General features: G+C 38.8%; 1 protein-coding gene across 1 annotated transcript in view; it reads left to right on the top strand.

Moving 5' to 3' along the window:
- The window catches only part of LOC136863338 (uncharacterized), a 67971-nt gene extending 54215 nt beyond the window's left edge, over window positions 1-13756 (top strand). Inside the window, exon 2 of the mRNA XM_067139728.2 lies at window positions 11954-13756. Coding sequence (XP_066995829.2) covers window positions 11974-13200 — 1227 coding nt within the window. The 5' untranslated portion in view covers window positions 11954-11973 and the 3' untranslated portion in view covers window positions 13201-13756. The remainder of the gene's footprint in view (window positions 1-11953) is intronic.
- The last annotated feature ends 3780 nt before the right edge of the window (window positions 13757-17536 follow it).

Genomic DNA, 17536 nt, shown 5'->3' with positions numbered 1-17536 from the left:
ACATATATTTGGAAGTAATATTTACACCAACTTCGATGGAGAAATAGAAGCCATTTGTCTTGACCTACAACATCTAATTTATAGAGTCAATTAATTTGAAAAAGCAGTCCTACTCGCAGATTCTCTAGCTGCCATACAAGCAGTATCCTCAAATATCAAAACCCATTCATCAAGAATTCATGACATTAAATACCTACTAACAAAATTAAAAACTTTAAAGTGAAACATCACTTTACAATGGATCCCCACACATGTAGAAGTAGAAGGCAATGAAGTGACAGATAAACTAGCAAGAAAAGGCACTAGTACCTAGATGAAAACAAACCTCTGGTAGCTAACTCAATCAAGATGATAATCACAAATAAAAACCTTGAAAATTGGAAGAAAGAAACTACCCAACTTACTGCAATGAAGAAATGGAAAAAAATAAATGACCTCTCGGACAAAAATAAAAGCAAGCTGAGGAAAGAAGCAGTGGCGATCTTCAGATTGGAAGCAGGACGTGACTGCTTAGCTGCCCATCTAGCTAGAATCAAAATTTACCCGACAGAAAAGTGTACCATCTGCAAAATTACTGGGTCAATGATAGACTCGAAACACCTACTGCAGAACACAGGACTCAACCCAACCCAGCCCTATACTGGTTGGCCAAGAACAAGATGAAACAACAGTCTGTTTCCTAATACATCTGTACATTATTAATGTTATTTGTATATTACTGTTGTTTAGAGATATCAGTTTTGTATTGGAATTACTTCCCAATAAAACCATAGATTACAACAACAACAACAACATTTACATGTTTAAAGGTAACAGCGGACACTTTGAAGTACAATGATATTGCTGCACTTTTTGTACGTCTACTTTATGAGAATTTACTAGACCATCTCTAAATAAAGTAGAAAATTAGGTACATGTGCATTGTAAACAGTTATTACATATATTTGGAAAAATAATGCCTATATTTTTAAGTGTACCTAACAGTAGCCACTTTTAAGTACAATGTTAAGTTACTGCTCTATTTTCTGTAGGCCTATTTTATCACAATTCACATGGCCAACTGAAAATAAAATATAAAATCAAGTACCCGTACCTGTACATTATATACAGTAATTACATTTGGGAGTAATATCTACATTTTTAAGTGTACCTAACAGTAGCCTCTTTAAAGTACAATGTCAACTAATTGCTGTATTTTTTGTAGGCCTACTTTATCACAATTCACACAACCAAACTAGAAAATAAAGTATATCTATGGATATTACGAAGACACAAATATACCTAAGAAGTCATGTTTATATCTAGATACATTGAGAAATATCAAAAATCAATCAATCACCAATGATTTGAATTTAGGGTTTTCTTTCAGGGGGCAGATTTCCAGTTAGTTGTTAGCCTCGTCTATCTTAAATTTAAATTATTTGGAAATTTATTGAACATCTCCCTTGGTAAATTATTCCAATACTTAATTATTCTTCCTATTAAGAAATATTACATATTTGCACCAACCTAAATTAGAAAATGTCTTTGACTGATCAAGCAACATGTATGAAAGTACAAACATTGCAACAGTATCAATAAAGCAAAATTTATGTACTGGTAAGTGTGAAAGAACAAATACTGCAGCAATACCAATAAACCAAAAGATTTGTAAGTATTGCAAATGCACCAGAATACATATGTAGTAATTTACTGTATACATTTTTAAACAGTTTGCACTGCCAATTAATGCTCTACTTATGGTCATTCATATTCTAAAAGAATTGCACCAAAATGTACACAATCATCTACACATCAATGAATTAATAAAAATGAAAAGGGATCATCACTGGATAGCTACCCTTGAAAAGAAAGAATATTAATTACTGCTATACATTACAGCAAACATATAATATTAAAAGTATAACATTAATTTTACTAATGTTTTGTCTTCAGATTAATTGACAGGCTGAATGTTTTTGGTTTCCTTTATAAAGGACAGCTGCCTACCTCTTGAGGGTGTCTCTCTTTGTCACATTTACAAATTCATGTTTAGAAATAGCAACATATCCAGATTCTTCCCTTTTAGCCTGTTCCTCTTCTCACTCATGATCTGGCCTGCTTTTGAAAATACCCTTTCAGATGGGACAGAAGTTGCAGGAATACACAAATACTTCTCAGCTAATCTGCTGAGTTCTTCCATCACCAACTTCTTACTCTTCCAGAAAGCAAGTGGGGATTTTCTTCTGTCCTCATATGGTTGGTCAAGATACTGCCTAAACATGATAATGGCATTACTCACTGGATTCTCATTTTTCATATGATCTGCTACTTTAGCATCCAAATAACCAAGGAGACATTCATTGTCATCAGGATACACATCTGTTGCAACATTATCTTGAATATCTTGGTCGGTAGGGCACTGGGTATTCATTCTCATTCTTGATTGGAAGAGAGCAGCTAAATCATCTGTTATAAATTTTTTTGCATTTTCTGCGTTACTGTCTACTCCAAATCCTGCTTTCTTGAAACGGGGATCTAATATTGTGGCAGCAGACGGTAGATCCATTTTCTCAACTTTCCCCAACCTTTTATTTATTTCAAACAGTAATGTTTCTTGTAGGGATCTGCCGATAGCCGTACTTGCAGTTTTTCCTGTAATGCTTATTTGGAGCCCTCTTACTAAAGGGATGATCGAGGATAGGGTTGGGTACTTTTGGCCAGACAATTCTGTAGTCATAAGTTCCATAGGTTTCAATAGCAAGACACAGTCTTCAATTACTTTCCACTGATCTGTTGTTAATGCCATTGGACTACCTGGCAATGATACCAATGCTGCAGGTAAAGCCTCTTTGATCTGAAGCATGTAATAGACAGAGTTCCACCTTGTTATTACATCCTTCTTTACTTTCAAATCAGTCTGTCCCATTTGAAGTTGAACTGATTTGAGTTTGTCAGAAGCAAGAACACTAGATTTAAAATAAGATACTATTGCCCTGCTTGCTTGAAGGACACTATCTAGTTCCTGAGTATCTGTCAATGCATGCTGGATAACTAAATTAAGCAGATGCGCTACACAAGGTAGATGAGACAGTCCTAGAATGCTGACAGCGGATTTGATATTGGCTCCACCATCAGTTACCACTGCCACCAACTTAGACATTATATTCCACTGCTCAAATATAGCTCTAAGAACAGCTGCTAAGTAAGTGCCAGTATGGTTGTTGTGAGCTGTACTGTAGACAAAACATAACATTTCAGCTCATATTCATTATTAATAAAATGAGCTGTTACTGTCATGTGTGAAGTGTTACTTGAAGACGTCCAGATATCAGTTGTTGCAGACAGATAACGTGCTGTATTAAGTTCATCTTGAACAGACTGTTGGATGTTCTGGTAGAGGTCTGGAAGTAGTGAACAACTCAAAACTCTACGACTTGGAAGTTAATATCTGGGTTCCAATTCCTTAATTAATTTCTTAAACCCTTTGTTGTCGACTACAGATAATGGTTGCAAATCTGTTGCAATCATTTCAGACAATGCCACATTAATTCTATTTAGTTTTTCTTCAGACAGTTCTCTTGACTGAACACTTCCAGCAAGTGTTAATTGAAGAGCAGGAACTCTTCTAATCATGCCTGTTAATCCTGCTGATGAAGATGGAATTACTGGAGCACAGGGAACATGTTCTATCCTTGTACTGTGACTAGGAGTTGCACTGAGTTGATCATCTGCATCTCTTGCTCCTTCTCGTTCACTTCTGAATACACTTACATGTTTGCGCTTCAGATGATCTCTCAAGTTTGAAGTGTTATTTTTATACTTAAATTCACTTTTACACAGTAAACATAATGCTGTGCCCGGAGTTCTTTTCTCAAAATGGTCCCACACTAAAGATCTATTTTTTCTGTTCATGTTGTATTTTTATTTTAGCACTTAAGACTATGTAAAAAAAAACGAAGAAAAACTATAAAGCTAAGAAAAAACTATAAAACTGAGTATAAAGTAAGAAAACGAAGAAAAACTATAAAACTAAGAAAAAACTATAAAACTGAGTATAAAGTAAGAAAACGAAGAAAAACTATAAAACTAAGAAAAAAACTATAAAATTGAGTATAAAGTAAGAAAACTAGAAAACGAAGTACGTAAAAACTATTTATTTTAAAGTGCACTCTTATTAATAATCAATATTTTGCAAAGACCTATTCACTGAAACGGCGCAAGACATTCATTTGCAACTATGAATAAGGGGTATAATCAGGATGTGCGCATTGTTTTGAGTAATAATACATTTCAATTGGTTAATGTGCAGTGTTATGATTAGAAGGCATTTCAATTGGTTCTTAAATCCCGCCGTTTCCTCACAGATATCATGTGTTTGGGTGTTAGAAAGAGAGAGAGAGAATTCTTCCGATATCATACGAACTGAATCGGCTGCCAATCGGTAGAAGTCGTAAATTCATTCGCTTTTCGAGTGAAGGGGTGTGGGAGGGAACAGCTGCATTCGCTTTTCGAAAAGCGAATGAATCATTCGAATACCGTTTAAAACAATCGAATATTTCGATAGTATGAAACTATCGAATATTTCGATAGTGCACATTCGATAGTGCCCATCACTACTTCAAACTACTATTAAGAGAAGAAAACATGCTGGTTGTCAGGACAAGAATTGGAGTTATAGTAGCAGTCTACTTTAATCCAGATCACACCGCGACAGACATAATAGATAAACTAGGGATGACCTTGGATCACAGTAGAAGTGTGGATAAGATAATCATTGCGGGAGATCTGAATTGTGCAATAAATAGGCAAGATAGAAAATGCAAAGAAGTAATGGAATATCTAACAAACGAAGGCTTTACAATACACAACAGACAGGAGGACTGGACATACATAGGGCATAACGGGGCTAGCACAATAGACCTAATAATCACAAAGGGTTTTAGATCAAAACACCTTGCCACCACAGTGAAAAAAGAAGCAGCAGTCATCCGTAAACACATTCCAGTACAATTAAATATAGAAAACGGTAGAAGTAGCAAATTAGATGAAAGACGAAATATAACATTTGGCAAGATCCTGGACATGGAAAAAATTAAAGGGAAAATGAAAGAAAAAGATAAGATTGAAGGAGCAATAAGAGCAGGAAATATTGATGAGGCCGCTACATGGCTGAAATCAACTATAATAAGTGGGACCACCACACAAGATTCAAATAGGAAGGCGAGGCCGTGGTTCGACAGAGAATGTTATGAACAAAGAAAACTGACACTGAAAACACTACATAAAACTAGAGGACAAATGGCAAGCGCAACCACCGAAGAATACCAACGAGAACGAAAGAAATACAAGGACCTAATAAAAAAGAAGAAAAAGCAACACCTGGAAGAAGAAAATAAGAAAATGGTAGAGGAGGCAGAAGAAGACCCCTACCGAGCTCTGAGGCCAAAAGGGCAGAAAATACAGCCCAACATACCTATGGAAACATGGATAGATCATATAAGAATAGTAATTTGCTCAAAAGAAACAAGACCCATGATTAAGACACCTATGACTCCACAAGCTGATGAGATCTTCACCACGGATGAAATTGCGAAAGCGATACAGAAAATGAGGAATAACAGAGTACCAGGAGTAGATGGAATAAGAAGTGAACACTTAAAGCAGACAGCACAAGAATACCTACCGATATGGACCTTCCTTCTAATAAATGTTTAGAATTAGGAAGTATACCAGACGAATGGAGAAAGTCAACAACAATCAAGCTATTATACAAGGGAAAAGGAGACACAGAGAACCCAAACGCGTATAGAGGAATAGCGTTGGAATCTACATTACTGAAACTCCTAACAGGAATCCTCGCCAAAAGGCTGGCAGAGAAGCTAGAACCTCTTCTACCAGAGGAACAGTTTGGTTTTAGAAAGTGAAGGTCCACGACTCGGGCAGTAGAAAACCTGTTGGAACAAATAAAACAGACGACAGACAGACCAAAAGGAAAACTATATGTGGTTTTTGTTGACTACTCAAAAGCCTTCGATATGGTCAACAAAAAGGTATTAATAGATAAACTGGAGGAACTAATTGGAAGAACGAGCACAACGACCCTGATATCGAACATACTGGCAGAAAACTACACACAGATAGATGATGGAATAGACATATCTGACTGGCTGTCACAGACGAACGGTGTCCTCCAAGGAGATCCACTCAGCCCTATCCTGTTTAATGTTCTCACGAACGATGTCACCAAAGGAATGGCAGGAACAAGCACATACGTATACGCTGATGACATGGCCATCGCAGCGACAGATATAGATAAACTGCAAGTATCGCTGAACACATTATGTGAATGGGCGGAGAGAAACGACATCCAAATAAACGAAGAGGAAACGGAATTGGTAGTATTTAGGAAAGGAGGAAGACTCACTGAAGCAGAGAATATCAAATGCAATGGCAAACCACTCAAGAGGGCTAACAATTTTACATATCTAGGTATCACAATTCAAACAACGGGAAAGAGTTTCAGTTTACATATAAGATCTAGAGCAGTGGCGGCCACTAGAGCTATGAATGAAATCAGAAACATCACACAACTATCGATTAGCACAGCTATGGACCTGTTTAGGTTAAAGATACTACCTGTTCTGACGTATGGCATAGAATTAGTGGGAGAATACCTCACGTACAAACAGCTGGAAGAATTGGAGCGAGTAAAGGCTAGATACCTGAAGAGAATTTTAGGAGTCCCGCAGAATGCAAGATCGAGGCTAGTGTATGAGCTTACCAGGGAGACCTTCCTAATAGAGGATCTGAGATGCGAGCTCATACTTCCAGCTAGTGCCAGCTTCAAACAGCTTATACAAGATCTGCATGAGAAGAAAAACAACATACCGGAGGACTTCTATGCAACATCTGCTATGCAAGACAGGACCTGGATGGAAGCTAATCATGATATGCGACACGTGACGACGAGGTTGGCGATCCATGGTTTCCACCACAAGGTGTGCTGTAACAAATTATTTCACGAACCAAATAACGAATGTGTGTGTGAGTTGTGCTTGGAATTCTGTGATAGATACCATATTGTAAAATGCAGGAATAGACAGAAATCCATCGTAGCTTATAGCAAAGAAAAGTGATGTGTATGTAATGTAAATGTAATGTAATGGTATTCTGCACGGCATGTGCGCCTTTCCAATAATAATAATAATAATAATAATAATAATAATAATAATAATAATAATAATAATATAAACAGAGATATCGACAAAAACTTCGTTTTTTTTCAAAACGGAGCTATAGTAATTTCTGCAACTAACAGAAACAATCAAAATATTACGAATCGAGACATGCAGTTTTTTCATATATTGGACAATTACGTTCTGATACTTCAATTTGCGATTCTAGTGGCTGAGAGTGGGCGCTGGTCTTGCCGTTCGGTGGCAGAAGGACGTGATAACATTTCAGCTGTTTCTCATTGTGATCCCAGCCCACAACTGGTACTGTATGTATTTTACAGGCAGGACTGTGTATACTGTACATGTGTCCGCCTCTGTGGTGTAGTGGTTAGTGTGATTAGATGCCACCTCTGGAGGCCCGAGTTCGATTCCCGCCTCTGCTACGAAATTTGAAAAGTGGTACGAGGACTGGAACAGGATCCACTCAGTCTCGGTAGATCAACTGAGTAGAGGGGGGTTCGATTCCCACCTCAGCTATCCTCGAAGTGGTTTTCCGTGGTTTCCCACTTATCCACAAGGTAAATGCCAGGATGGTACCTAACTTAAGGCCACGGCAGCTTCCTTTCAGTCTTACCATACCCCACAAGGCCCCTGTTCTGTATAGCAGGTCAAGCCGCCTGGGCGATGTACTGGATCTCCTCACCAGTTGTATTCCCGACCCAAAGTCCCATGTTCCAGGACACCGCCCTTGTGGTGGTAGATGTGGGATCCCTCGCTGAGTTCGAGGGAAAAATCAACCCTGGAGGGTAAACGGATTAAGAAAGAAGAAAGAAAGGAAGATGTCGGGGATCTTAGAACGGAAAGAAATGAAATAGTGTTGGTTACAAAGGAACATAACTAAAGCTGTATATATTTTCGATGTGACGTAGGAATACCTGAAAACGTCCAAATTAATATTTAGCACCATACTGTATTACCTCCAGCCGGTCTGAGTGGCTTCGACAGTTGAGGCGCTGGCCTTCTGAGCCCAACTTCGCAGGTTCGGTAATAGCTCAGTCCGGTGGTATCTGAAGATGCTCATATAAGACAGCCTCGGGTAGGTAGATTTTCTGGCACGTTAAAAACTCCTGCGGGACTAAATTCCGGCACCTCAGTATCTCCGAAAACAGTAAAAGTAATTAGCGGGCGTAAAGCCAATAACATTATTATCTATTACCTACCAACATTCGTCCAGCGTTAACTTTTCATAATCATGAAAAATCCAAACGCAACAAAAAGGTTTTCGTTAAATTTTATTGTTCCATCGTTTCTCAGTTTACTCGCACTGTATTCTCAAACCGGAGAAAATAAAGCTGTGTAATCAATAGTATTATTTTGTTTCTTTTAAAAGCATGCACCTCCATTTGCCATATTCAGCTCACCTGTCATAAATACGTAGTAAACCCAAGGGATACATCAGATTGTATTCACGAGACATGTTTGAGCATACAGCACCAGTTATGTGGCTGGGATTACAAGGAAACAGCTTGCTTATCAATACAACCTTGCACCAGTGAAAGCAAAAAGCAATAGGCGCACAGTTCCAAAATCCGCCTTATCCATTTTAACAAATTTTTCAGGAGACGAAAAAAAAAAAATACGTTTCTTGCTCATCTTCAGTAGAATAAAAGTGTTTATTCATGTTTATTATATCAACGTACTTACATGTATTGATATAATTGAAGAGCTACATACATTTCGTGACGTAGAAGGAAGATATTTACTCAACATTGAATAAGGAGAGTTTTGGAACTGTCGTCGTGATAAGGATGGGGTTTGCAAACGTAGCTAAAATTTTATAATGAAAATTTTGGTTATTAATTGACATTATAATCGACATTCTTTTATTATTTATGCTCTTTGGAATCATAAAAATATTTTAATCGTATTACATAAAAATATAGAAGGATATGAATGTCGGTGATTTAACTCAATATCAATCATAGTGTGATTAAAAAAAACCATGGCGCAACAGCCCCGAAGGGCCATGGCCTACCTAGCGACCGCTTCTCAGCCTACAGATTACGAGGTGTCGTGTGATCAGCACGACGGATCCTCTCGGCTGTTATTTTTGGCTTTCTAGACCGGGCCCGCCATCTCACCGTCAGATAGCTCCACAATTTTAATCACGTAGGCTGAGTGGACCTCAAACCAGCCCTCAGATGCAGGTAAAAATCCCTGACCTGGCCGGGAATAGAACCCGGGGCCTCCGGGTAAGAGGCAGGCACGCTACCCCTACATCGCGGCCGGCCATAGTGTGATAAACTGGCGCGAAATTATCGGGAATAGTATTGCCAACAGTTTCAAAAAACACATCGTGAATCTGGAACTTCATAAACATCGTACTAATGCTTACTTCATAGAGTATTATTTGAGATACATTCCAGTTACGGTGCCCCATGTTTGGATAAGTCGGATTTTGGAAACAACATCTTAGGATAAGGCGGGTTTTGGAAACGTCACCTGAATTTGTGTTACATTTTCACGGGGACAAAGCGGGTTTTGGAACAGTTCCTTTGTTGAAAAAGCTGCTAAATCATGAGTTATAGAGATAAGCTAAGAACTCAGTTTTCATAAAAAAAATGGATAAGGCGGATTTTGGAACCGTGTGCCGCTGAATTTATTACATGTCTAAATTTGTAATATTTCGAACTTTTCTGCTGGAGGCAGAAATTACTGTAGTTCCATATAACGAAATTAAGTTTGTATCGATATCTCTTTTATTAATAATCCCACGGGAAAATGTATCACAATGTTTCACGAAGTGCTTAATACCATTTAAGAATATGAATTAGAAGTTATTTCAGTGTAACATCTTAGGTGAATAACCCTGTACATGCACAGCTAGCCGTACACACACTTTCGTCTCTAAACACAAGGAATCACAGAACAACGTTAAAAGGCGGTCTTTTTATCACTAATTGTCCGACACATCTTCCGAATATGGAATTCCTATGCATGTTTACTTAAGCTGCATTAAAAAAAATTGAAATCCACTCATTCAGTTCTTTTTTTTTTCAGTAGCAGTTTCTATAGGCGTTGCTATAGGACAATAGTAAACTGTTGCATTAATGAATTATGGGAGTGCCGTTTCATTGGGCAAATCTTCAGCCAATGGCAAAGCCCATTCGTGCCACCGCCAGCCATGATTAATAATATCAATAACAAGGAGAAAATAACCTTTTTAATGTTCCAGCGCTAGCCATACAGTAATTTTGAATCTCGTCACTGTAAAACATAGATTGCGCTGATGTCACTCCTGTAATTGATCGACAAAAATTATAGAAATAGGATTTTGAAGAGGAGTTAACCTTTGTAAATGGTCCAGGCGAACTGTTACGTTTCGTCCGGAGGAAATGAAGCGTGTTAATTCTAAAACTGGACACAGTGTTGTGTAGATTGCGCTGATGTCAAGAGGTCTAAAAAAACCGCTTTGCGGCCCTAACCTGGGTGCTTACTCCCCCAGACCTCCTTTGCTTGATCACAGTCCAATGGTTTTGCCACTAGGCGGTCCTAACCAATCCAGACCAATGGTTTTGTCACTAGCCTGACCTAACCTATGCAGACCAATGGTTTTCTGACCTAATCTATGTAGACCAATGGTTTTGTCACTAGCCGGACCTAACCTATCCAGTCGAATGATTTTGTCATTATCCGGATGAAAGTGCTGCACTAACTGAACTGTCGCCCGATAAATAATAATAACAATATTTAGAAATGGTCCAGGGCTAGCCATAATGTTTCGTCCAGGGGAATTCCCTAGGGGAATAGACAATAAATCATCACGATTTATTGTCTAATTCGACCACTGTAAAGTGTAAATTGCGGTGATGTCAGTCTTAAAATAAATAAAGGAGAAATGAAAACATCTGTGATTGTTCCATAGCTAGCCATATTTTTCTAAAAAGTAATACTAATGGCCCAGGGTAGACGAATACTGAAAAATCACTTCATACACACACATAAACAAAGTATAACGTACCGTACATAGGAAGAAGAAAGATTCGTACCAAAATTTAGCATAGGCCTACCTTATTCTAGAGCACCTAAAGAATAATTCGTTCCCTCGCCGTGCACTGAGTTTGGTGCTATGCCCACATTTCTCACAATTCCTTTCCCTAGTTATCAAGCCGTGGTTAACATAAAATAAATTTTCAAACTTACTCTTGAAATAATTAAAATAAGTGATTTTGACATAGCAACCTCCGCACGGAACAACATCCATGTTTAAAAATAGCTCGTTGATTACCATAGCAACGAATAATTTATTTATGACCGTAGCAACTAACCACGAATAAATTAAACAGCGCGACCAATGTTGATACTAGGAACTAAGTTAAGTTGGTACCAGGAACTAATTACATCACATCAGTTGGTACCAGTCGCCAAGAACCTACTTATGTCCCCAGTGACAAGTGAACATTAAACAGCGGTTCCTGCGCTGGTGATTGTTTCGGGAAGATTTGTTATTTCTGGTATAATCGCAGTATACTCGTACTTCGGGAGTATGAAAGTAAAACAATTGGATTTTTGGGGTACGCCAAACGAAAGTTTGAATACCACTGGCCTAATCAATCCATTAAACTTCCCAATCCCGTGAAATACAGGACCCCTGGCACCGGCATGTGTCACCCTTGCCTCCCCTTTTAGGTGGCCATTTTAAAGGAATTAGAAATTTTCCTTCATAACCTATCTGCAATTATTATTAAAATTCAAGCTTAATCGATCAATTTTATAAGGCAATTCTTTCTTTTTAGGTCACTTCTCGTTCTTCAGAATGCCTCTGGAAATCAAGGATCAAGTACTAACGTCTCCATCTTGGTTGGATAAAGACTTCATTCAGAGGGCTCTGCGTGCAGGAGATGAAGATTCTAACATACTTTCCTACCACGTCTCCATGGCCAACGCAGTAGGAGATGGCATGGGTAGTGATATGTACCGAGTTGCAGTCAAACTACAGAACTCAGAGGAACTGCGTCTGATCGTCAAGTGTCAACCCGAAGATGGGGCACGGGAAGCATTTATTAGGAAGACGAACGCGTTTGATAAGGAAACTAATTTTTTTACGGTTACTCTACCAGCAATGAGCAAACTTCTAGAAGTAGCTGAATCAAGTGAATATCGACCATTGGCTGCCAAATGTTTGTACCACGGTAAAAACTCAGTTCAGTTTCTGGTGTTAGAAGACTTACGTCAGTCGGGGTTCACTCTGGTTAATAGTCTGGAAGATATGGACCTAGCGCATTGTACACTTGCCGCCAAAGCCCTTGCTAGATTCCATGCTTCGTCCCTTGCACTTCTCGAGCAAAATCCCAATGCTTTCCAGAGTTATATGGAGCCTCTATACAGTGAAGACATTCGGGAAGATATGACACCATTTTTTCAAAGCACTCTTCATTCGCTTGAGCACGTTGTGGCAAAGTGGCCAGGATACGAAAAATTCTCGGAGAAAATTAAACACATTCGGGAAAATATATACGATATTTTTTTACAATCAATGACTGCGAAAAGTGGTGAGCTGAAAACTCTTATTCATGCCGATGTCTGGTATAGAAACCTGATGTTCAAGTATTCTGACACTTGCGTCACAGACATAAAGCTGGTAGACTTCCAATTGTGTTTCTATTCCTCTCCAACAATCGACCTTCATCACTTTCTAAGCGTGTGTCCAAATGCGGAAGTTCGTGATAACAGTATAGATTTCTTGGTACAGGTATATCACAGCACACTGTTAGAAACTTTGGACATATTGCATTGTTCTAAATATAAAATTACTTTGCAGAATCTGAAGAAAGATTTTGAAAATCATTTGCTCTATGGTTTCATTGTAACTGCTCTCTATCTTCCTTTGACGATGGTCGATCCATCACAAAAGAATCTAAATGATCTTCTTGACCAAAACTCTTCAGTGAACAATTCCTGCGAGGATGTTATGAAAAGTAGTTTCTATGAAAGAATTATGAAGAAACTCTTGTTGAAATGTGAGAAGTTAGGAGTAATTTGACACAGTACAACGTCTCTAGATCATGCCAGGCGAGTTATTTGAAGTCAAACTCATTTTTTTTTGCTAGGGGCTTTACGTCGCGCCGACACAGAAAGGTCTTATGGCGACTATGGGATAGGAAAGGCCTAGGAGTTGGAAGGAAGCGGCCGTGGCCTTAATTAAGGTACAGCCCCAGCATTTGCCTGGTGTGAAAATGGGAAACCACGGAAAACCATTTTCAGGGCTGCCGATAGGGGGATTCGAACCTACTATCTCCCGGATGCAAGCTCACAGCCGCGCGCCTCTACGCGCACGGCCAACTCGCCCGGTCAAACTCATATCAGGCCCGAACGCGCTGACATTCTTAGTGTGAGCAAGAGTGCCGATATCGTAGGATATTGATATATTATTCATTCTAAGGCAGTGTAATAGTGTGCGGCGTCTAGCACACCTGGTACAGCCCGGTATCTCAACTAGTAACTAACTGACTTTGTATTCTCTACCGGGTTGTGCTCTGCAAGAATTACTTAGGTTTCTGGGTTGTTCTAAAAGCTTGCCTAACTTTCATAGTACGATGTGTTTGTACGGGAAACATGTCGCTGATCTTACATATTTTTATTACTACACAGTGCTGAGTTAGTGCAAGCAGAAAATTGCGACATAATATAAGTTATGATTCAAATGTATTTAAGGTCAATTCTGTGTAACTTGATTTTTGTCCTGCAACTCTATAAATTATACAATCCTTAGGTAATGTTACGCGAATCCCTAATGTTAGGAACAACTTAAATACATATTGTAATCATTAGAGTTCGGAAGTTTATGACCTAAAGGAGTACAGAATATGCAAGCAAACATGCCCTAAAAATGAGGTAAAAATGACTTGAAAAAAGGTAATATATGACTTAAGCATTTTAGGGATAGGTAGCAAGTATTAGAGTTTTACTGGGATTATACGTGTCAAAAAGTGATGGAGTGGATGTATAGGTAAATTAACACTTTATACATTCATTCAGTCCTGAGTCGCAGTTCCCATTCTGTTTTCCTAAAAATTAACCAACAATGAAGTATTCATTTGTAATTTACTTCATAACTAGGGTTCGGAAGTTATGACCTAAAGAAATACAAATTATGCAACCAAATATGCCCTAAACATTTTGGTATCTGTTTCAGGAAAAGAAAGAAACATTCCGGACATCTATCGCAGTATTTTAAAGTCCTTTGTTTGAAAATCGACGCAGATAATATGTTCTTTATTAAAAAGGACTGCTGCTCAGCCCGAAGGCCTGCAGATTACGAGGGGTCGTGTGGTCAGCACGACGCACCCTCTCGGCCGTTATTCTGGGCTTTCGAGACCGGGGCCGCCATCTAACCGTCAGATAGCTCCTCAATTCTATATTGAAAAGGACGCTTCATCTTAAAAAACAGCTCAAAATATAACCGAATATGACCTTATATCATAAAAAATGAGCAAAATATGACAAAAATAAAAAATGGGCGAAATATGCATTTATATGAAACATAAAATTGCTTTAAAGGGGGTAAGAGACCATCATTCAGTTATTTTTCAGATTTTGGGTAAAATGACCTCGGGAATGAAATACAGTATAACTTTTCTTTAACATCCGAACTTTAGTAATCATGAACTATATAAAAGAGTTACTACGTCTGTACTGTGTCAGTCATTGTGAAAATACTATACTTCTAACAATCCTGCAGTACAGATTACGATACAAATAAAAACTTAAGTTCAGTATTCAATCAGCTCAGTGTTGCTAGCGGGCTACGCTTACACTGGAAGCATGTTTCACTGCACATTAGAAATTATAAATATTGTGAATAGTGAGTGTGTGTGTGTGCGCGCGCGCAATGGATCTTTGTATTGACACCTGATTACCTCCATATGTTACACGTTCTAGATTTCAGACAATTTGGTACACGCATGCACAGAAATGGTGTCACGACATAAAACGAAATATTGCGTTCTCCAACTTCCTCGCTTAACGCATTACTACAGGCAGACAGTCCGCTACAAGGCTGTTGTAATTGAAATGGACACAGTGGTGGATGTATAGCAATGCACACACACTGTGCCTTCAGCACTACCCGTTCACTATCTTCCCCCCCCCCCCACCCTTTCAGTACTGGAGTGGGGCACCATTTCTGTGCTTGAGTGTACGTGGTGGTCATGCACAGCGCAGCATTATCTACTTACAGCTTTATATCATGTAAAATAATAGCAAGAGACGAGCACATAATATAGAGTACTATATATAGTTCGTAAATGAATATATGTTATTTTCATATTTCAAACTAAAAGCGGTGGTTACAGCTATCACATTCAAGCTTCGCTACTTGTGTAGAGGGCTTTGATGAAAAAACTGTGGACGAGACCGGTGCACTAGTTTGTATGGATGTTAGAGATGCCAGGAGATGTGAATATGAATATTTATTTAATTAATAGATTATATACATAAGTAGTTTTACAGTCAGTGAATAATATCAACAAGATGTACAGGATAGTTACAGTGCATGTTGCAGTGAAGATATGTAAAACTATAATATCATTTAAGATGTATTGACTTAAAAGGTTGTTTAAGTCTCCATTTGTGATTGTGAATCTGCATAAATTTATAGGTGACCACAAGGATCCAAATAAAAAATAAATGTACAGCAGTTCGAATAAAAGGAATGATATATATATATATATACAACTTTTTTTTGTAAAAGAGGAGGTGTTTTGCGCTACATTGAACACATTCATTTAGGATGGAATGTAAATAGTGTTTCAGCATGCTGATGGATCCCTTCAGCGTTATCTGAGCAACGGCGTGGATAATATATTTTCTGAATCTCTTGCAGAAGTCGACAGAGACGTAATACAAGTCGTGGTTTTTAATGTATAGTAAGTATTGGCATTGTTTTAAAAGGAAACGCATTATTTTGAGAACATCTTTTTTTTGATTCTGCACACCTTAATCTAATTCTCCGAATAGTCACCACCATTATCAAGGCACTTGTCATTATGGGCCGCCAATTTGTGTATGTCTTCGTCACAGAACAACGCCGCCTGTGATGAAAAAACAAAATCAAAAACAAAGCAGAGAGAGTGACAAAATTGTGTATCGTCTGTCCTCACGAACGTTTGATTCAACCACACGCACCAAATCATCTGTGAAGAAAGACATCCTTCATTGAACATTTGAACCCATTTCCTCAGTATTCCGTCCGTCATTGCATTTTCACAAACACCCCACATCGGCGATGAATGTCAGCTGGTTTAATGTTTCGTGTATCCAAGAAATGAATCACAGACCGTATATCACAGTCGGCGGGTTGATCTATTGTCTTGAATATTACACTAACTACAAGATGGCCACACTATGTGGGTATCTCCAACGTTGCATGTGGCGTGTCAACAGATGAAGGAAGCCATTGCGTATCCTTAAAATCAATCAATCAATCAATCAATCAATCAATCAATCAATCAATCAATCAATCAATCAATCAATCAATCAATCAATCAATCAATCAATCAATCAATCAATCAATCAATCAATCAATCAATCAATCAATCATCTGCATTTAGGGCTGTCACCCAGATGGCAGATTCCTTATCAATTGTTTACTAGTCTTTTCTTAAATGCTTTCGAAAGATGCTGGAAATTTATCAAACATTTCTCTTGTTAAATTATTCCAATCACTTATTCCTCGTCCCGTACATGAATATTTGCCCAAATTTGTGCCCTTCAATTCTAGTTTCATCTTCATATTACCTGTATGGTCTCTTCTTCTTCTTTATCTGTTTACCCTCCAGGGTCGGTTTTTCCCTCGGACTCAGCGAGGGATCCCACCTCTACCGCCTCAAGGGCAGTGTCCTGGAGCTTCAGACACTTGGTCGGGGATACAACTGGGGAGTATGACCAGTACCTCGCCCAGGCGGTCTCACCTGCTATGCTGAACAGGGGCCTTGTGGGGGGGATGGGAAGATTTGAAGGGATAGACAAGGAAGAGGGAAGGAAGCGGCCGTGGCCTTAAATTAGGTACCATCCCGGCATTTGCCTGGAGGAGAAGTGGGAAACCACGAAAAATCACTTCCAGGATGGCTGAGGTGGGAATCGAACCCACCTCTACTCATTTGACCTCCCGAGGCTGAGTGGACCCGGTTCCAGCCCTCGTACCACTTTTCAAATTTCGTGGCAGAGCCGGGAATCGAACCCGGACCTCCGGGGGTGGCAGCTAATCACAATAACCACTGCACCACAGAGGCGGACATATTATGGTCTCTCCTACTTTTGAAAGCTCCGCTCAAGCTTATTCGTCTACTAATGCCATTCCACGCCAGTTCTTTTCTGAC

This window comes from Anabrus simplex, chromosome 1, assembly GCF_040414725.1.
Source record: "Anabrus simplex isolate iqAnaSimp1 chromosome 1, ASM4041472v1, whole genome shotgun sequence".
Classification (NCBI taxonomy): domain Eukaryota; kingdom Metazoa; phylum Arthropoda; class Insecta; order Orthoptera; family Tettigoniidae; genus Anabrus; species Anabrus simplex.
The sequence above is the reverse complement of the archived record's forward strand: the minus strand, read 5'-3'. Positions and strand labels throughout refer to the sequence as shown.